The 22,589-nt window shown below is 41.6% G+C and overlaps 1 protein-coding gene across 1 annotated transcript; it reads right to left on the reverse strand.

The window, feature by feature from the left end:
* Positions 1 to 2,823: 2,823 nt before the first annotated feature.
* LOC138589059 (L-threonine ammonia-lyase-like) lies at positions 2,824 to 16,710 on the reverse strand. The gene is made up of 11 exons (XM_069659341.1): positions 16,595 to 16,710; positions 12,513 to 12,840; positions 11,583 to 11,699; positions 9,986 to 10,227; positions 8,772 to 8,937; positions 8,221 to 8,320; positions 8,005 to 8,080; positions 6,781 to 6,906; positions 6,068 to 6,235; positions 5,902 to 5,959; positions 2,824 to 2,922 (listed from the first exon to the last, which is right to left on the reverse strand). Exons 1-11 carry the CDS (start codon positions 16,708 to 16,710, stop codon positions 2,824 to 2,826), a joined length of 1,596 nt encoding a protein of 531 aa, XP_069515442.1.
* Between the last annotated feature and the right edge of the window lie 5,879 nt (positions 16,711 to 22,589).

Consider the following 22,589-nt stretch of genomic DNA (forward strand, 5'->3'; position numbering starts at 1 on the left):
GATATCTGATTTAGCTGATAAATGTGTTGCTACATTCATCAGCTACTTTGTGTGTCAATGGTCCTTAGAAGATACTGTACAAGAGGTTTTTCCCAAATTTGGACGAGAAGACAGAGAGGACCAAAGGGTTAGCACTAAATGGTTAAACACTAAGTTATTGAAGTTTCACAGTCACTCACTTTATTCCTGATGCTAAGCACAGCTGGCGGATAGCTGCTAATTAGTGCTAACATATAAATAAAATAAAAAGTGTAAAATCTGTGTGTCAGCCTTGTTGGACGGTCTGTCAGTCCAATAAAGCGCACACACAGATTATCTGTCTGATATTTACATGAACAAATCTCCAAAAGGCTCCAACAGCACAAACACGGCCCAGAGGTTACGTTCAGTGACTGAATTACCTGAGGGGACACCTAGCAGACAGCAGCTCCCACCTGTCACTCAAAGAGGCCACGCCCCTAATGATGCATCACTTTAAGCCTTAAAGGTGCAATATGTAACTTTCAGAAAATCCTCATTCCTAGTGACATGGTCAGCTGTTGAGTGAACTGCAGTCAACCTTTTTGTACGCGCTCACGCAGACAATCGCACGCATGAACGAGCACCCAGAGTTTTTGCTGAAGACACACGAAATTGAGCATGCTCAATCATGGAAGTCGCTGGCTCTGTTTACTTTTCACTGACGAGATGTGTTTATTGACCGGCATCATGTTGAGCGGCATCGTGTTGTTCAAAATCAACACCGCTTTGTCATAATACCTAAGTTAGTATCATGTTAGCTCGCGAAATTATTTGTCAAGCTAGACTGACAACACTGACATACACACTCAGATAGTATTTTGGTTGTCAGAACGTTAGCGAGCATGCTAAGGTTAGCCAACTAGCTCTAACATAAACACACCGCAAGACTCCGGCATTGTGCTTCGTAACCAAACGGTAAATTACGCCGGTGAACCAGCAAATAATCACAAGCATTAGCGAACATTAGCCAGGCAGGGCGGCTGGAGAGAGCTGGGATGAAGCACTTGTGCTGTGAGAGAAGAAACACTGCACGCAGGTTTTGTTTCTATGACAACAATAAGTTGTGGGTCTGTTTTGATCCCCAAAAGCAATCGAAGATCTCCATGATTTGCATGCCCTGCCGATGTTGACTCTAGTTTTCCCCCTGACGTCGATCACTTCCTGTTTGGTCAGACAGGCTTCACTAGATAAAACTTCTTTTGCTTTTTATTCTCGTGTGTGCTTTATGTTGGTGTTGTTGTGGGTGCCGGTCATTTGTGACGCATCATGACAGATACATCACATCCTCTTGTTTTCTCTGAAAACAGTGTCGAGTGCTTTACATACAAATCAGCCCACATGTTGTTAAGGCCGATGGAGGAAGTTGGGGAAGGTCTCAATTTATCAGTTCCTCTACTATCCCTTCACACATTGGCAATAAAAAATTATATTTGATTGATGAATACATGTAAAATCTTACATATAGCCCCTTTAATATAATGTCAACAGGTGAGTTCTATACAAATGCTGAATTTACAATGCATTAAAATTGTTCACAGCTGAGGGAAACTGCAGAGTTGGGTGCTGATTATGTCTACAAGCTACTTTCAACACCTTTTACATTTTTAGTCATTTAGTGCATTGATATGATTAAACTACTGATTAAAGCAGCTTTTAAACTACCCCAGGAAACCGTAAATGACATTATTTGCCCCCCACTTGGTGTGATAAATCCCAGTCCTCCTGCAGAAGCCGGTGTTGGTGTTAGGTTGTCTGAATGAGGCTGAACCAGTAGCACCAGGTCATGACGTCCTCTGCTTATGAACTTAAGAGCCTTAGGCGTCTTAAACCTCCCAGTCTCCACCAGAGCTGTCTCCAGTCATTAATCAGGGAGCGCTGGGAAGGACACAGCTCACTTTCACATCCTGTTTCACTCCTGATAAATTACACCAACCATCAGGAGCTAAAACATTCAAACACTTTTCTCTACTTTCTCTCCAAAAATCACAAAACTGTTGTGAATTATACCTTTTTATTTGCAGAACACTCACTTGGATTGACTGTACCTTTTCAGACAGTATAAATACAGAAATATATACAAGAGTTCAAAAATAATACAGAGTGAAAAATATATATCTTTAATTGTGGAGGTTTAGGGAGGTGTATGGTGTGAACTTGACTTGGAAAGAGGCCTGTATCTACAGTCTGTGATTCATACTGACTCTATAAGAACTATATTCATCTTAACTGTAATTAGCCATGATTACAGAACGATATACAACAGTTAGTTCTGACTAAGTGATTTGATTGGACAGGAGGCATTCCATGACTGCTGATATAGAGTATAACAGCACAGATGGGCCATTTAAACAATATGTACTTTTTGAATCAGTTTACGTTCGCGGAGCCAAATGAAAGATTAAATGAACACAAAATATAATCTGTTGTTGCTTATTATTGTTATCTACTATAAGCAGCTTATAGAACTGTTGTATAAAAGTAATATCACACTCGAGGTTGTGCTGTTGTACTGAATATCAGCACGGCTGTGATTACCTTCTATGACTGTATAGTAGGCGTGCTGATATAACTGTAGAACAGCACTCCCTCTGGTGTGATAATGATTAAATAGCAGCATTAGCATTAAAAGTAAAATGACTAGTCTATAATCTCAAGGCTTTCCTGTACACACTTTGTCTTGCTAACAGCAGCTGTATTAATGAGATAATGAGATCCATGAAACAGAGTTCTATATTCAAGTTGTGTATCTTGTGTTTCCTCTTCTTCTCTGGTTTTTGTCAGTTTGTGTTCATGTTGTTGTGATCACCGGTCCAGCCAGCAAACAGACGGGTAGCGCTCACCCAGCGTCTTGCGCAGCTGAGCGCTCTGTGTCCTATCCCTGGTCTCCACCACACACTCCACCTGTCAACACACACACACACACACACACACTAGTGAGCAGGTTAACAGTTAATTATGCAACACCTTTGACCTTTTGACAGCGCTGGCGAATGAACAGTGCAGTGCCCATTTGTCAATGTAGCCTAGACTGCAGAGAGAAGGAGACAAAGCTGCCCGTCTCAAAAACAGCTTCAGGTTCTTGAACAGGATTTAATGAGTCATTCATCATATTCACACAGTGGCCATTTTCCTCTGGTGTCCCACTCAGGGTGAGAAGCTCAAATGCTAAATTGATAAACATTGGGAATCTAAAAAACTGTGAATATTTCACGGCTAAATCGAGAAAAATGTTTTAGAGTGACATTTTTCTCAATAGCAAAAGTCTGGAGGGTCACAGGGCCATATATGATAACCCATCCTACGTTAGCATTCAAACACTTCCCCATGAACATAACTGTTCAGTTGTGTGACAGGATTTGATAGGAAAGGCATATTTTCCTACCCAACAGTAATGTTGGCTAGCCAACGGTATTGCTAGTTAGCTAACGGTACAGTTAGCTAGAAGTTGGTTGAGTGCTAAACGTTAGCTGTTGTGACTTCTCGTTGCAGATCAATTGAGAAGGGCAGAAATGATTAAAATTGGTTTTATTTCCTTATCATATGATTTGTAAATATGCGATACGACATAAAACATAACAGCACTTGTACTACTTAATGTAGGGAATCTGACATTGACAGTAATAATTTCATCGCTAAATAAATAGAAATGTTCTGAAGACGATGGACAGTAAAAATCTGCAGAGACATGGAGTCAGATTTAATGTTTAAGCAACTTAATACACGGCGGTGTCAATACTTCATTTAAATTACAGCATTCCAAGGTCTTCTTGATAACAGACCGTTGTTAAGAAGAACAGATCATTGCTAGGGATGTGGCCCTAATCACACAATCCAGAGGACTAACTGTAATCATATCAATCCGCCGAAAGAAGTCTGGTTTGTTTATATTAGGAAAAAAAGAAAAGAGAAAAAACAGAGCGAAAGCAATAAAGGTTAAACGATGCAAAAACTGAAGGCTACGACAGAGAGATCTACAGAGCTGAAGACGGCACATGAAGTAAACATTAACAGAACACAGTGTGGGATACGGCGGCGTTTAAAGACGGTGAATGGAAAAGAAAATGTCAACAGACTCTGACAGTGACGAGACAGAAAACCTCAATCAGGTGCTGCACTGATTCCTACAGTTTGTTCACCGTGTCTTACTTCACCATCAGAGGAAATGTTTCCATTTAATGTGAGTAATATTAGCTTGGTTAGCTTAAGAATGCTTCAGAGGTAACAGTTGCTATGGACACAGCTCTAACTGTGAGTATAACGGAGGAACAATTTCAGGGTGAGACAAGGTCCTGATCATCCTGTCAGGTTCCATTCCGCGACATCAACCTTCACACTATACTTTATCTCTTAACCAGAACAGCAAACATTAGCATTTAAACACTTCATTGCTAGCATAACTGTACAAATGTGTGACGGGATTTGATAGGAAAGGCTAATTTCCTAGCTAACAGTATCATTGGCTGGCCAACGGTAATGCTGGTAAGCTAACAGTAAAGTTAGCTAAAAGTTGGTGGAGTGCTAATGTTAGCTGTTGTGACTTCTTGCTGGCAGATAGATTGAGAAGAACAGAAATGATTAAAATTGTTAGTATTAGCTTATATGATTTGTAAATATGCAATTCAGCATGAAACATAACAGCACTTGTACTACTTAAAAGTAGAGAATCTGACAATAGCAATAATTTTAATCGCTAAATAAATAGAGATGTTTTGAAGAGTTAAAATCTGTAGGTTCAGGGAGTCAGCTTTCACATTAAAACAACATATTTGATAACTTATTAGCTTGGTTCCACAACAGCTAACATTAGAATTCAAACACAGTTATGGTATGCTACCAGGAAGGCTAATTTCCTAGCTAACAGTAACATTGGCTAGCCATCGAAATGCTTGTTGGCTAAGAGGAAAGTTAGCTAAAAGTTGGTTGAGTGCTAACATCAGCTATTATGACTTTACTGCTGGTACTATCAGTTCTTAGTAAGTCCCAGTGTCCCTCCAAATGTTATCTTCACATTGTCTTTTTCAGTTGATAATAGAGCAGAAATGATTTGTAATCATGGAATACAGAAAAAACATAACAGAATTTGAGCTTCCTACCCTAAAGTGTGACTTCAGAGGAAAATGGCTGCTGTGTGGTATGGTAAATTTGGAAGAAAAACAACTCAATGAAAAGCTTAAAAGCTGTAAAAATATTTATCACCCTGCTATGTTCCTCATTGCAAGATGTGTACGGAGAGAACTAGTCGTTATCATTTCACTCACTGATCTGGTGGGTTATAGGGCCATATTTTGATATAAAGTAACATATTTTATGAGACATTAGCTACCGTTAGCATTTGCTAACACACTTTGATAGTGTTACACAACATGATAGGAAAGACGCACATTCCTAGCAAACAGTAATGATAGCTAGGCATTGGTTGAATGCTGACGTTGATCATTATCAACTTAGATGTAAGTTTAAAATATGGCTCTGGATTTTCAGTTTCTGATCAGTCAAGACGGGTGAAATGACACAGGTTGTCAGGTTACCTACGTTTATTAAGTGTAAGCCCAGCCCGGGTAAGTCTACTTTCAGGTAAAGTAACATATTTGATGACAGTTAGCTACAGTAAGACAATAGCTAAAGTTAGCATTGACATTCATCAAGCAGCATTAGAATTTTATGTATCTGGAAGGGCGAATATTCACATGTTGTCATAAACCAATATGCATAAACAAATGATCCTGCGGTCAAACACAGCTGAAGTCACACAACTTTGTCCTTCCAACTCAAAGCTACTGTATCATTTCAACTGCTCTGAAGTGAAGGAAAAGTCAGAGAGCTGATGACGAGGAGGCGGCACAGGGGTGAATAGGTGAAGAGGACAGATTAGTAGCCTACCTTTGCCTTAAACAAGTCTGTCTTGTCACCTTGTCTCCGATGGCAGACATCCAACAACCTGGGATGACAGGGACGGAGCGAGCAAAGAATTAAAGGGACATTAAACATAGAAGGGATTGAACCTATACAGAGTAAAGATCTTTAAATGGCCGGCAGCTGACCGTACCTGACGTCTTCCCTGGACAGGAAGTCCAGCAGCTTAGCCATGTCCCCTGGCCATTCTCCCAGCTGCACTGAGAACTTACTGACTCGATCGTCCAGCACCAGAGCCCGGTCCACACACTGCCGCACCAGCTCCAGGTCCATGTTAGCACTGCTGACTACTACAGCCACCCTGCAGCACACACACACACACACCCGAGGCCAAATGGATTAGCTCTGCTGACTTCGCTGTTTAGCCAGAATGTCAGCTTCACTCTCTCAGTCAGGACTTTATTTACAATTCTAGAGAGAAGTCTGAGGATTTATTTATTTATTTATTTTAAAGGGACCATGTACAATTCAAACATAAATGTTGCCATTTGATGCATTGAGTTAGCTTAATGCTAATTTTCATCTGCTACTTTGGCATGTCACAAAAATAACTCGGCTTCATGCACACAAGAACATTTTTTGTCTCCTTCTCAAACATGAATCGGTGAGCTTGAGTTACTGTTAAAGTAAAAGTTAGTGTACAGTAAAAGTAATGTAGCATTGTGATGTTGCTGCCAATCCAGTACTAGCAGCCCTCCACTACATGTCCCCTCGTGATGCCACAGTACGTTTATTTCATGCTTTCATCAATTGCTCGTAAGTTCACTTACTTGAGATTGTTTTTTAATTAGGAGTGACTCTTAACCTTATATCAATAAAAGTAAAAAAATATATATATATTCTTACTTTTTTCCTTTCAGTTCTGGAAGTTGTCCGGCCAAGATGGCTGCCAGTCCCATGGATCCCTCTGTGTCCACTGTGGAGCGTTCAAACTCCTGAAACCGCAGCATGGCTACCAGAGAGTCCTCCTCACTGTGAAGGAAGAAAGATTTAGGGTTTTAAATTCAGCAAATTAGATGAGACACAGAGGGTTGATAAAGTTTATTACTTTTTAAAATAAAATCTTGTATGAATAGATTCGGTCCAAATTGATCATTTTCTGCTTTTAAATACGTAAAGTTTATCAGATAGTACTTTAGTCATCTCGGAACCCATCGGCTATCATCTGATGACGATTTATCCTCTGTGAGTGACAACGAACATTTCAGTTTAGCCAGCGGTTTACTGTCCAGTGAGCAGCTCAAGAAGCGACCATGTGTTCAGATCAAAGTGAAGTGAGATTCTCCCTCCAGATGTGTCTGCTAAATAAACGCTGTCCTCTCTTGGTTCGTTCCATCCCCCGGAGGAGCGCCCGTTCGTCTGTCTGTGCTGAGTCTCAGTTTCACTGTAAACAGTAAGTTACACAGAGGCTGTCTCTGGCTTACTTCAGCGGGATGAAGCCCAAACAGAAACAGACTTTCTTGTGATTGACTTTAATTAACGGCTCTTAAGCTTGCTGAAATAACAACATCATGATGCAGATTAGGAACAACATGAAGCTTTGTCAGGTCTGTCCTCAAGAGGAGAAGAAAACTACTTTACATGAGACGGAGCCATTGTTTATGATGCATTCAGGGAAGTCGGGAAATCTGAACGCTTTCACGACACAGCGTCAAGCAGATTCCTCCCTCAATTTGAAACTTTTGATCCAGAACAGATTGTTGCTGAACGTGCTGCTGATGTCTGTTTATAGAGATTAATAAGAAGCTGAATTGTTGTCAGGTGACGCTGATCGGAGCCGGGATGTCATTGCGGTGGATTACGTTCCGTCCACTTTCGTTCTCCACAGTTTTTCCTGCATATACCGAAGCCTGCTGATACGTGATTGGCCAACTTGGACTACAAACAGAAACCGAAACACTTTCCTTACATAAATCTTGTCCTGCACCTACAGACGATAGCCAATGGGTTCTGAGATTGGTAATTTAGTAGTTTATAGTCACCATAATTTAACACACAGGCCATATTTCTTACATAACAATCACTCATTTCAAAGTAAAACCATTAAATTAAAGATTAAAGATGCCGTACCTGACAGAGATGACTCTATCCACTAGTTTCTTTGCCAGATAGAAGGTGTTTTCACCCAGCGAACGCTCCACGAGATCTGACAACAGACAGAAGAGAAACATGTTCATCACTGCTGCAGAGACATTAATGAAGTCAGAGGGCTCTTCACAGAAGAGCTGAAGATAATGATGATGTTTATTCAGCATGTCTGGAAACAGAACTGACTAATGACTTTACCTCCATAGAGTTTCCTGTTGGGGGTGCTGTGCATGTCTTTGACTGGACTGTCAGTTTTCAGAGACTGTAGCAGCAGAGGGAAACCTTCAGGTTCGATTCCCTGTTGGAAAAAGTCCATTCAGTTTGAATTGTATTTACGTAAGTGGAAAAAAGACAGCTAAGCTTGTTTTTATAAGGCCAGTCCAGAGTGAGGATCTAAACTAATATAGCTCCATGTTGTACCTGCTGGTCTTAGAAGTAGGTGCAACATGTTGAGCTAGGGCGCCAGGAGCAGGCAGAATTTGCTCATAAGTCCACTCAAAGCCTATAATCAGGATTTCTGTTTTGGAAGAGTTAAGCTGAAGAAAATGAGTGAGCCATCCGACCCTTTGGTGCTGCTAGGTATACGCTAACTCAGAAGGGTTTACAGGACGTGCCAGCTGCAAAGTGATGAAGCTAAATATCACACTGTTGGATAACGTGAAGGAAGTAAAAAACAGAAAATGACATTGGGCCTACTTAGATAATGCTTGAACCAGCACAGAGCGTCTTTCTTCAGAGCATCTACTTACTATGACGAGAACTTGTGAGTTGAGGTGTTTGATGGCTGCAGCGGTGCCAGCCAGCAGACCGTACTGTCCGGCTGCAGGAACAATCACTGCATCCAGTTTGGGAACTTGTTCATAGATCTCCATGCCCACTGTGCCCAGTCCTGCCAGGTACGCTGCGCTCTCATCTCTGGACAGAAGAAAGAATACATCAGGTCAAGAGCTGCAGAGGTTTCTCATGGTTTCATTTCATTCTCATCTTTGTCCGTCCAGTTAACCTGGAAGATAGACAAGTAATATGTTCATATTTGTTATGATAGTGGACAACTGTGGTAGAAATGTGATTTTAACTCAGATTACAGTGTCCAAAAGTAACCAAAGTGTGACATAACCCCTTATGAACTTTAGCTTTAGCTTTAAGTGCAGCTAACAATCGGGTGGCAGAAGTCGCATCTCCACTCCAACACCACTCTTGCAACGCTAGTTACTCTTCGGATTGTTAACAGTGAGTGCAAAAGAAAGTCTTGGACTGCATTTCCTTTTTTGTTTGAACGAAGAGTGGGTGCACAAGAAGCCCTGAAAAATTGGCTGTTGCGCACCGGGGCTGTTTTATTTCCTGACAATAGCTGATGGGTTTCTTAGATTACACCCCTCTGAAGATACATGTGTGCACTGTGGGATTATTTGTGTTTATTTGGTTTGGTTAAAACACAAGCCACTTTTGTTTGCCCTTCAGAAATGTCGGGAAATCCAAACAACATGTGTTTGGGTTCAGAGGTCAGAGTCGCTACCACGATTTCATGACAGCAACTACCTGCTTTCCGTTTTAGCTGAGGAACGGCTGCTCACAATTCTTACGACAGCGCTATGAATCCAACATAAACAGGTGTTACTGAGATTTAATGACAATAAACAGGCTGAAAGGATGCTGAAATAACTACATCAGGATGCAGGTTTGTAAAAAGTTTGGTTTGAAGACTTCTGATGCATCATTGGGAGAATACTCAGAGGCACAAATTCACACCACCTGCATTTACATTTGATTTACTTTGTATGCAATTGTGCTACGCCCCAAAAAAAGGTTTCCCCATGCACTGAACACATCATGAGACTCATAAGCACAGCTGAATTCCTACACAGTATGAGTGTTTCAGGTAGGTCTGCAGCTTACTGTCAGCAGTACACAGACATATTGTGACCCCTGTTTTAAATATAAAGGTGAGTAGAGATGGACTGACTCTTCCAGGTACAGGTATCCGTTCTCTGCGGCCAGGTGGCGGGCGTGGTTCTGCGAGTCGCGGCCGGTGCTGCCGTAGGAGATGACCATGGCGCCGTAGTCCCTGTAGATCCTGAGGCGAGGCGAGGAGCAGCTCGACGGCATGATGACAAACACCGGGATCTTCAGCTCCACGGCGTGATGAGCCACGGCCATGGAGAAGTTACAGTCAGTGGCTACGATCACACCCTTCCTCTGCTGCTCCTGGAGGGACACAAACACAGATACATTCAGTTTATTCATGAGTCATCAGGAGTGACACTGGACCAGGACAAAATGATGCTGTGCCTTTACAGCCAGATCATTGGCAGCAGTTGGCCTCCAATCTTAACATTAACATTAAGCTAGCTGGCAAGCGCTCGTTAAACTGTCAATAAAGCTTGCATGTAATGAAAACTTTCAGCAGCGTCAGGACAAACACGGTTTGAGACTAAGTAATGCAGGCTTGCTTTAACAGTAATTTGATAAAGAAGTACAAGCTTGGGGTTTTGGTAGTGCATGTCATAGCACAGATTAGCATGGATTTATGTGACAAAAATAAATTAAGCTATAAGTACATATAATGCAACTTTATGATAGAGGAAGAGTAATGTTCAGAAAAAAAACTTGGAAATGTATGAGATTATAAAGTCATAACTTTGCGAGAAACAAAAACTAGCGACCAGTGTCTACAGTGTTTAAAGTAGTTTTTCATGTTTTTGTCTGTAATGCAGGTTTGTTAGATCTCGCATCTCGTTTTGCTAGTTTTTGTTTCTTGCAAATTTATGACTTTATAATCTCATAATTTCAATAATTATTTTCTCACAAATGTGCCAATTTTTTCTGTGAACATTTCTCTTCCCCTGCGGCTCTGTCATCAATGGCCTTCATACGCCATCATACAACTTCCTCCCGTACATCATAAAAAATACAAACATAGCAAAGAACAAGATATTTCAGAGCAAGTCAATGAAAATTATTTTATACTGTCTATTGAAATGTATGAGTGAAGGCCCAAATGATATTTTCACTCGTACAGATTAAAGTGATCTTCAGACTAATGCTACATGGATTTTGGTACATTTGGAGTCTTTATGCTAATCTAAGTTTAACTTATATTTCACAGATGAAACATGGACATTGATCTTCACGTCTAACTCTCCGCCTAGAGGCTGATATTTAAGCACATTCCCAAATGCTAAAGAGTAATAGACAATAGAAATGACATTACAATAGAAGTTCTTCCAGGCAGCAAATGGCACGCTTGTAAGATGCACAACATTTTCATATGTACACAAAAACTCATCAATGTGAGCGTCTTTCTTTCCAAATGTTAGAGCCCAGTTATATTTAATGTCTGATGTTCTCTGTCACAAAGTAGGTCTTTGTTTATTGTCGACGTCTGAAGGAAATCAGAAGTTGAGCTCACTAAGACAAACATTTCCAAGCAGCTGAACTGAGACTATTTTAGTCCCTACAAGTCAGCACAGTTCAGTTAATACGAGCGTCTGCACGAACATACAGGCATCAGCTGTGACCTGCCAGGAAATGATCACCCCCCCGCCCCTTCTCTGTCTTACCTGTGTGAGGGAGGTGAGCAGGTACAGGACTCCTCTCTCCTTCACTGAGCCCGTGTAGTGCAGGTGCTCCTTCTTCAGGTAGATCTCCATCCCGTACTGTTTGGACAGTCTGGAGTACTGCGAGGAAGACAATAACAGAGCATGAGCAGCGTTTTAATGTACGGAGACTATGTACAGAAGACTATTAGGGCCAAAAAGAAAAAACAAGAAATATATGAATAAATGTGAATTTTCAAAATTTCCTCCCATTTAATTATTTTCACACTTTTAACAAAAGTTCTCAACGATACGACTTCATATTCAACAAATCAACTTTAATATCGGCTCTTCGATGTTATTCTAAATATTAAAGAGCCAGAAAGATTGGACTCTTTCTATCCACTCTGGTATTAATACTGAAAGTTCAACTAAATTAAGCATTTCATCTTGTTCTTGACATTATTATATTATTATCAGACATTAAATTTAATCTCTAAACTCTAAAAAAAAAATTCTCTACTTTATTTTTTTATACCTGGCTCATATTGTGAAAATGTAACATAATTTCCTTCATCTTTATTCCAAACAATTTTAACTTAATTAACTGAATTAAAGCTGTATTTTAAAAAAAGGAGTTGCTTTTTTTTCTTTATTTTGAAAGTCTTACTGCACATTGTTCGTTTAATATTGCATTTGACTGCTATATTTTGAACATCTAATTGGACGATGCATAGTGTTGCTAACTGACTGCTGGGCCATCCATGTGATAAAACAACACTAGAGGTTATTTTGACAAGTTTGAAAAGAATCAGCTGCAAAATGAAAACAGATTTTTTCTTTAGACATTCAGAAATCAAGCGTAACTCATTACTTGTTAATGATGTCACAACAGGCACGTTCTTCCTGACCACATCATTCCCTGCTATGTAAGCTAATGCTAAGCTAGCATACCGTGCAGGGCGTCTTCTGTATCCCTGTCTGGATCCTGAAGGCCGCGGCGCTGATGTCCTCAAAGCGGAGGTACTGAGGAGTCTGTCTTGGGATGATCCTGAACTCGCTAACTCGTCTGGTTTTGGGGGGGTCCATGAGCACGATCTCCGGACTCCCCGACACTTTGGTGTCATGGACCTTCACGTCCCCGTTTAGGAGGTCCTCCTCACCAAAGTCCTTCAGCCGCTCGGGTTCGATGAGGGTGGGTCTGCGGCCTGCGGTGCCGTTACTGACGGGGCCGCATTTGAAAGAGCCCCTGTGCTCCCCAGCGCCCAGACACAACTCCTCTCTGAGGAACAACACAACAGACAGAAGTTATGTTTAGTAATGTGCATTTAATAACAGCTGCCACAGAATGTGAAGAAGATTAACCACAGAGATTATATTTGGTAGGAATTAATTAAGGATTCAAAGTGGGCCTTCAGGTCATGGGCCATATTTCCACATTTTAGGTCTAAATGATGAAGAGTTTTAGATTTGCTCCAGTAAATTGCATCAGTCAGCTGCTGCAGATCAGGCTGTAATGGCTGCAAAATAATCTGAGGCAAATGCTTTTAAGTGTGTGACAACATTACAGAAAGGATCCCTACAGAGATAGACCTTTTAGTTACAGAGGAAGATGATTTTATTAACCAGAGACAGACGTTACATCACTCTCTGCAAACACACCAGACTCCATTCATAAAAACAATAATTTTTGTGCTGCTGCTCTACCTCGGCCTTGATCCGTTTGTCTGTTAGTGTTTTTGTGTGTTACAGAATATTGTGTTGGATCTGAACTAAAACATCAAAGTCACACAATGACACAAACTAACCGATCAAGGCTGCAGTAGAGCAGCAGCTCTGTAAACACAAGTCTGGTGGCTTTGAAAAGAGTGATGTAATGTCTGATTCTTTTTTAAACCTTTTTTTAAACCAGACAAAAAACAGTACTTTACCTCACAGAACACAGGAGTTTATTGATCGGTTCGTTTGTTTGTGTTAATGTGTGATTTTACTGTTTCAAAAAGTTCGTTTGTGAGCAACACAACAATACAAATATTAGCGAGCTAGCTAACATCACGGCTACAAATATCTGCCACAAACAGAAATCAGTGACCTTTCAGTTTCAGTTACTTGTAACAATTTCAGATGGTTCATCTGCCAAGTTATCATTGTGAACTGATTTATGTGCTGTCCAAAGAAACAGTAACTAAGGGGGGTGGTATTACTTGATCAAGCATTAACAATAATCAATTGCTTGCACAAAGGATGAGGGGGCCACATTCTGCTCCGGGCCCTGTGAACGCTCGGTCCGGCCCTGTTTATAGTCAAGGTTTTTCCTGAACTGATTAAAGTGAAATCAGAGCTCAGGCCTAACGTGAAGCGACCCCCTCAGTCTGAGATTAATGGATTCACCTTTCATGTCGTAGCAGCTTCCACTCACTGAGACAGATTACATCTCTGTGCCAATTTATGAATTATTGGGTCAATCTACTTCTCTCTTTGGAGACACAGAAACGATTAAAGCCGCAATTTAGGGCCAAAGGCGGGACGGTGTGATTAATTACAGCTCAGTACATGAGCGCTGAATAAAATCAAACTGTACGGTTGTTTTAAAAAGTTCCTCCTTAATTCAATGATTCATCTATAACACGGCACAAAGCTGACTCTTCTTTAGATCCCTCGACCATTTTAATGCACAGAACTTTTCCAGGAAAATTTCTGTCGTTTGAACCCAAACAAATGTACAGACTTATTTGACTGGATGTCTGTGAGCTAATCACAAAGTCCCCATCATCTCAAACAGAGCGAGCAGAGCCACACCCCCTTTTTCTGCAGGTATAGTCGACCGTGAGGCGCGCAGGAGGCATGAGGCACATTTTAATCATTAATCATATTGTTAAAGTTCTTCATGTGTTGAAACTTGCTTTAAAGTAAATGTGAAATGTTAAATTACCCAAACAGGTCAAAATTTTTGACCTCAAACAGTGTTAACTTAAACATAAAAATAACATTAAAAGAGGAATAACAGTGAAAGTTTGATGAGTTCATTCAGAGCAGAACATTTTTTATAACTGGGGTCTGTTTGGGGTTAAACATCAGTCCTGAGTGTGGGGGTTTCTGCAGCGTGGTTCATCAGGAGGTCCTTTTCACTGTGTAAATGTTGTAATAGGATTAAACTCTTTGCAGATTAACTCTGTCACTTAGCTGTTAAAGCAGATCACAAATGGTTAATAGAAAAGTTTCACACTTTGAACAAGCAGAGGAGATGTGACGGTCGAGTTCAGACCTACAGTCCGAACCTGACCTGTGCATCATCACAGATACAGTAACTGTCGGATACAGTAACAGAGTCCAGTGATGAAAGTGTTAAAGTGAGATCTAAATACCCAGTGGCCACCAGGGGGAGCAGTTCTATCAAATAACCGTCCGACTGTGCCAGCAGCCTGCAGAGAACATCCAACTCTATTTATACCACATTGATCAGACATAAACAATACGGTGACCTTTCACCTCATGCCGGGGGTCCATCACCGCCCTCACAGGCTCACAGTTTGCTCTTTACACCGCTGCGATGGAACAGGTCCACGGCTGCACCTGACATTCATTTGCTTTACTTTAACAGTCGAGTTTAAAAACAACACGAAAGAGAGCGAGAGAGGAACGAGGCAAACAAAGAGTCCACAGCGAGGACAGCAGAGAGCATGAGAGACGACACAGCCAGCAGGCTCCTTCATCCAACTCTCTCAGCTCCTTAATGTGCTTTTAAAGACCGACCCCCGACTGCTGCGGCACCGCTTCGTTTCCCGACTGCAAAAATGTTTCTCAGTGGAAAGAAAATGTTTCCTGACTGTTGATGCTGCATTGTTTTAAGTGCAATCTGCATCTTTACATCATTCAGGCCAGAGTTCACAGATCCCAGAATATTACCTCTTACATCACTAGACAGCATCTCTAATAATGTTCTGTAGACGTTCTTCATGTACCGACTTTATGGTTCAGTTTAGACAACAAAATCATTTTCATTAAGGTTTTGGAGAGATCGTAGTTTCCGTTCAGCTGTTCCTAAAACATCGTCTGTCTTTGTGTTAAAGCATTCGTCACTATGAGTTGATTGTGTTTTGCAAAATTAACTCTTTTTAGGTGGAAAACAAGTCATCAACGCCGTCAGTAAACATTCTGATCGTTCTGTACCAGGTACTTTCATTGTACAAATAAAGAAAAGAAAGAAAACCTAATTCGGCCGGCGTGCTCGGGCACATTTTTCTCACAGAAAGATGTTCTTTCAGTCTTTGTCTGCTTTGTTTCCGCCTATTTACGAAGCAAAAGCAGCTCCACAACATTTAAACCACAGCATTTAAACATTATTTTGTTTGTCCAAAATCCAAAATCCTGACAATCTTGGCGTTCAAGTCAAAGAAAGAGGAAGTGCCTGCCACCTTTGACCCCAGGTCATCTATAGTTTGCACAAAACAATTTGCATCTAAACCAATGTGGAGCTGTTTCTCTGTGAGAATTACCTGGGGACGAAGAGGAGAACAAGGTAGAGGACAAAGCGAAGGAGCAAGTCTACCAGGGCTTCACAAGTTGGGAGCAGCTCTCCTCTACGAGGGGCAGGAGGTGAAGAAGAGGAGGAAGGAGACACGGAGACGGACGAGGAGGAACGTTTGGGGAGAACCGCCTGGAGAGAGTTGTTGGAAGGGAGTTTGTGAATGTTCGCTGATTCAGGGATTTTAAAAGCCAAACTTAGATTTGGATGAGAAGTCGTTGGTTTTGTTAATTTCTTTATGTGATTAAAGTGAGGAGGAGGAGGAGGAGGAGGTGGGTGACTTGAGGGTGTGTTTCTTCGGGGAGGCTGTAGAGTAATAGGATGAGTAGGAGGATGAGTAGGAGGAGGAGGAGGAGGAGGAGGAATTGAGGTTCTTGGAGAAAGCATCGAGGCTTGGATGGAAGGATCGATCTGTGACCTCTCAGCAGGGGGTAAATCTGTCACTACGGGGCTGAGCGGGTTTCGGGAGAGGTCTGAGGGATCCAGGGGGGTGCATGCCGTAGTTTCCCACCTCTGCCAGAAGGGGTCATTCTCCTCGCTGCCTTTGAGTGCAGGCCGGGGTGCGTACAGGCGCTCGAGTCGCTCGCTCAGGTAGCTGGAGTAGAATAACTGTGCAGCAAAGTTCATGGTGGTGGAAGCAGCGTCCTCCTACAGTCCAGCACGTCTGATTCTGGATCCCTCTCCTCCTCTGGCTGTGATGTGTCCCGGGGATAAGAGGACACTGACTGGATCTGCTCCCACGGTGTAACCTCCCCTGCCGTCCTCCCTCCCTCTTTCCATGGCCAAAGGCTATTTAAGTAGAGATTACCCAGAGGCACATGCACCGGTGCTCTGCAGCGTCTCTCCGGTGGCCTGGCCCCTCCCCGGGCTCTATTCCTGGGTTCAGACCGGGATTACTTCCCCTTTCTATGACGTAGTGCTAATCAGACGTCTAAGGAGATAGATACAGACTTAGGGTTTATCTAGGGAGCAGTGATCTGGAGGCTCAACAGCACAGAGGAGACGACTGAGGGTGGACGATCAGATATGATTTAAAGGGGAGTGATGGGGACCAAAAGCAGACTGGCAGAAGTTTTTATTGTATAAAATGCAAAACCAAAGGCTTATGGAAACTGAGGGAGTCAGTGGGGTTTAAGAAACAGGTGAAAACAAAGACTTAATACTTGGGGGAGGTGAGGCTGATCAGGCACAGGTGAGAACAATAAGGGCGAGGAACACAATCACACAGGATTCAAATAACATATGGCAGGAAATTAAAGTCCAGACTCAAGAGGGAAGGAGTACTGAGAAAGTAAAGAATATTTCGGGTCTCTATTATAATCTCTATTTACAGATTCTGCATAAAGAGACGCAGATTTGGGTACCAATGTTCTGGTTTCTGTTAGTCCCAGTAGCATTAACCAATCACGTATCAGCAGGCTTTTGGTTTCGCTCTCAGAGGCTATATCACACGAGTCGGATTCCCAGATTGCTAAACCTGCAAAATTAGTGAAATTGAATCATTTTCTACGTCTATAATGCATCGAACTTCACCTTAGGCCGATGATATACTTGCTTTTAACTACACGTTCCCTGCGTCTGTTTAAAGCCTCGGCTGTGCACGTCCTCAAACATTAACGCTACACGAGATGCAGTCTGCACATGAACAGTAGGGGCAGTGTAGAGGCAGAGGGGATGTGACAGGGTCAACACAGCAGCAGGGACTACAATGGCAGAAAGTTCTGAAGACAAGCTGACGGACAAAGTCCACAATGATCCACATCTGTACGATGTGTTGTTGCCAAACATGCCTGTCAAACAGCTGCAGACAGATAAGTTCTGTTTTAGAAGTCGATGTGAAAACCTGCAAAACTAAATGGGAACAAGTCCGGGAGCGTTACGTCCGTGCACGGAGGAACGTGTTGGAGAGACGGAGCGGGGGCGGTCGGAATGAACATCACAGTAACCTCCTCGAGTGTCCATGACACCTCCATATACAGTAGCTGCATACGGCCTGAGCTCTCTGGTGAGCCCTCTAGAGGTATCCTCCAGTAACACTTAGTGCAGAGGCAAGTATGTGAACAGTTACGTTCATGACGCAGACGTCTCAGAACCCATCGGCTAATATCAAAGGTTAAGCTCCTGTTTATTAATCTCAATAAGCAAATGACGCACTTCACTGCAGGTAACAGTCCAGTCTTAGATCGAGTGTCTCAACACAACTCCACTCTCCTGTCTCAGGTTGGTAGTCAGACTGTAAACAAAGTCCTGAGGACAGAAGAGGACATCTGATTATAACTGGTATCAGTGATCCAGATATCATCTGGCTACAACTGACCCCCTGAAACATCACCCACACAGGCTAAACGCTCTTTAGATGATAGTTATTGAGTTCTGAGATTGCTATAAACCAGATTAGCTCCAGTGTTAGTCCTACTAGCTGTGAAGGGCCAAATAAGTCAAGGGTTGTTTTCATGGAGGTTTGCTTTGTGACAGTGTCTGAATCTGTGAGAAACTGAATCAGGATGTTGCTGCAGAATAAACACACCCACAGAACATGTAGAATAACTGCAGAGAGAGAGAGAGAGACAGGCTGTCACACAGACAGATAACAGAGACTTCAGGGGAAGAGGAGGAGAGGGAAACATGCTGCTGCCAGCGCTCGGCAGGACGTCCAACACGTCCCTCAGATCTCTCACTGGATCCCAGATAATGAGTTTGAAACAAACTCACAACAGGAAAGTGTGTAATCAGAGATTATCCCTCCTGCAGACATGGCTCACACTGTATTTGCAGGTAAATCTGAGCGTAGTAAACGGAGGATAAGGTGGAGCACGTCTCAGCAGAGAGCGGATAGAGTGAAGTGACGTTCAGAACAGGAAGCTCAGAGGTTTAATGGAGATGTCTTAAATCTGTTAGTGATTGTTTTAGCATTAACAAACTATTATCATTAACATGCTGACCTGTACACACTAAACCTCTTCAAAGCTGTTTAGTTGAATGACTTTAGACGCTCGTCCTACAGCTTCTCATGAAGTCAGACTTGAGTTTGTGTCTCAACATTTCTGTAACTTTACAAAAACAACGATGCTGAGGCGACTTCTCAGGTGAACAACCCGGTGCAACAGTTGAGATTCTTCTGCTAAAAATGCTTTAAACTTTATCTTCAAGCGAGGCCATTCCAAGAAAAAACAAAAGCAGTTAGGATTTTTTGGACAACATGTCTTTCAGTGTTGGAAATCGAGCCGTTCCTTTCTGAGAGACGTTCAAAGAAACTACTTTGTTTTGTTACTGGCTGGTTCTTACTGTTAGTCTGTGCCTCAGAAATACAAATAAATCTTCCAGTCTGTCTGCAAATCTAAACTCTTAAGTTTGCCTGCTGAAGTATGAATAGCACGAATGATGACTTTTAGACACCTTTGTTCTAGAAGCTGATCACGTGACAAATCTCCAAAGACGACTAAAAGTTTGAAACTTAGGGTGCTGCCAGGGCCTCGCCATCTGCGGAAAACTTTGAACAACGTTTGTTTTTTCACTGCATTAAATTAGCGGTAGCTCAGATGAAGCTATCAGGACAAGTTTGTTGAAGTTTGGAACATTTCAAAATAAAGTCAAAATGGCTGACTTCCTGTTGGGATCAGGACACCAAGCCAACTGTTGTTTTTGCTTTAAATTAAAGGTTGTGTTTGTTTCAATGGAGTCACAAACTTCACACACAACCACAGACCACGGCCAATCAGGATGAAGCTTCTTTTAAAGTGTGAGCTAGGTGTATTTCCGCTGTGTGTTTTTTAGTGTCTTCTTTCCATCCTTCTGAGGACGTTCGGCTCATTAAAAACAGCCAGAACAAAATAACAGCGGACAGAAATAGACGTGAGAAGGTGACACCTCCACCTCCAGCTCAACTCAGTGTGAAGACGCTCTCTGCTGCCCCGTGTGGCCGCCGGCAGAGCTTCAACAAAAACATTCACCAACCGAACAAAGGTCACAGCATGACCTTTGACCCACATGAACAAGCTGCTTTGAATTACTCTTTATAGGGAGTCAGTTCTTCTCAATACACACTTATAATAATGATATGTAAGTGTGCAGACTGTAAAATAGTTTTTATGGTTCTAATCGTTACATTTAATTGATCTCACACTGAGGAAAGTTCACTTCTTACAGCGGCTCACGAGTCAGAGTAGAAAGAAAAAGAGTCTTAAATAAAAATATATAATTAATAGTTGTAATAATTACAAATAACTACAGGCCTACACTTTGTACACTTCTCATTCATACATGTATGTGGTTGGATCAATGAGCAGATTAATTGCACACATGAGAGTAAAACAAGATTATTCTGTGGTAGAGATAAAGTGAAATGTATAATAATAATGTCAAAGTATAAAAATAACAGCTCAGGATAATTGTGCAGTTTAAACTGTCATTAACTTTGTGACAAATGTATGTTATGCTGTAAATAAAACTTATGTAACACTTGATTCTCCTTTTATTATTTCATTACTTTGCATGTGTGCTGATGGTTTAATCATAATATTAAAACTCCATTTATAAAGAGGGGGTGCAGCTCAAAGGGATTTACAACAAAGAGAAAAACTTTATGTTTTAAAATGTTTTATTCTTTATTGTTTTTATGTGTGACCATGTAAACTCTGTTTAGGGACTTAACAGCATTCTGTCCCTGTTACATAAACTAACAAATAATAATAATGATGTCTTTTGTTTTTAGATTGGTTTGAATAAGCCTCATTAAATAAAGTTCAGTGATGTTCACTGTGACAGAGTGAGATCATTATTCAGTTACTCGTTTTGTTTCCCTTAAAAAGAGTTTTATTTAAACTGCTGAACAAATCAGTGACCAAGATTTGTCATGAAAGTGTTTCTCTTCCTGCGTCCTCCCCGTCTCTCTCTGTGTTTCTCCTCCCTTTGATCCCGTCTCTCGCTTTTCCTCCAGTTTGCTGTTCTGCTTCTTAACGCTCAGATCTTCTTAAGAGGCCAGACGAGAGCCGAGCACGAGGCTGAAGACCGTCTGGCTTAATGAAGATCACCACGCTTACCACCAGTCTGAGCTGAGTGTTTGTGCGAGTGGGAAGGTGTGTGACTCACACACACAAACACACACAGACAGAGATAAGTCAATTGAGTGGGAATAACAGGAACCAATCAATGCGACTGTAAAGGGCATTCTCTGCTGCTCAATTGATTTTGATTTCTGACTTCCTGCAGAACGAAAACACAGACTGATTTTCCCAGAAAGGGCTCGGCCGCCTCCAGTCCTCATTATTTCATCAAAATACACTCACAAGAAATAATGATGATATTTCAGACCTTTGCTTCGAGTGACCTTCTGCAAGCAACATTTACACGCTGCATACGTGACGAAAGAGGCACCTTTTGGAGGTAAGGTGACGTGTTCGGTACATCAGATTGTTTGTCCACATTATGTTGATCCTGATCCTTCATGTAGCCTGGAGCGGATCCAAAAGGGTGGCCTGGGCCTCCCTAGAAGTCTGATTGGCCACCCCAGGTGCCATCCCAAAATCCTGAACTATGATTGGCTATTTGTCCTGTCAGAGGCGGGACTTAAGTTATAATCAGCTGTTTGTGTTGCAACCAATGACTGTATATATAGATGGACAATGCGTCTCCATCTGCTCCCATTGTACGAAATTGATGCCGAAATAGCCCCTGTGATAGGCGCTGCCATCTTGCGATGGTGACGTCATACGGAGCCAGAGTCTGCGCAGTAGAGATCGGCGAGTGAAGCAGCCGTGGCCACTTCTGCTAACCCAAACACACACTGAACTTACCGAAAGAACAGCAAGGATCCTGCACGCCGGTGTGTTTAACAGCAGAACAGCTTCTCTGTGTTGGTCTGAGGTTAACGTTCACAGGTATGGAAAGTATAAAAATGAGCACTTGGACATAAATCAGCATGATAAGAACTAACTATAATGACAGAAACCATGTTTGAGAACACACACAGTGAAGCATTAATACTAACTGTAACATTTTACATCATTATTCCCTAAAACAACTTCAAACTGGTTTTAAACTCTACAAAGACAAAAATTAAGTTGTTTTTAAATGCAAGAAGTAAATCTGATCTGTGGATAAAACAGTCATAAACTAGAATTTTTTTTTAACCCCCACATTGCCAGGCTGCTAACAGATCTGTGACCACAGCTGAGCTTTCTTTATGAATGAGTCTTTTTATTCTTTTGATGTACAACAAACTAATAGTTCAGGGATGTTATCTGTGTCAGGGCGGTCGGGTCCATCCTGAAAATGTTCATTTCAGGAGATATCTGTGGGATATCTTTCTTTACAAACTGACCCACCTGCTCCATCAGTGAGGACAGGTCAGCACTTATATTCATTTAAATAAAAGGGAGGTTCCCTGATATAATAATAATAATATATCTTGATATAGGTACATTTAAAATGACCCAAAAACCACAGAGACAATATAAAGCTTTATAACTAACTGATTTTTAATTGTTATTATGTTAATGTTTGAAGTA

Source organism: Semicossyphus pulcher, unplaced genomic scaffold, assembly GCF_022749685.1.
Source record: "Semicossyphus pulcher isolate SPU_LCO1_2020_fin unplaced genomic scaffold, fSemPul1.0.p SCAF_12, whole genome shotgun sequence".
NCBI classification, from domain to species: Eukaryota; Metazoa; Chordata; class Actinopteri; order Labriformes; family Labridae; genus Semicossyphus; species Semicossyphus pulcher.

Excerpts from the sequence above, each read along its gene's own strand:
- LOC138589059 (XM_069659341.1), bottom strand. The coding sequence starts at position 16,710 with ATGAACTTTGCTGCACAGTTATTCTACTCCAGCTACCTGAGCGAGCGA. Across the intron at positions 8,321-8,771 it reads ACTCACAAGTTCTCGTCATA|GGAATCGAACCTGAAGGTTT; the intron begins GTAAGTAGATGC and ends TTTTTCCAACAG. Across the intron at positions 2,923-5,901 it reads CAGACTTGTTTAAGGCAAAG|GTGGAGTGTGTGGTGGAGAC; the intron begins GTAGGCTACTAA and ends GTGTGTTGACAG.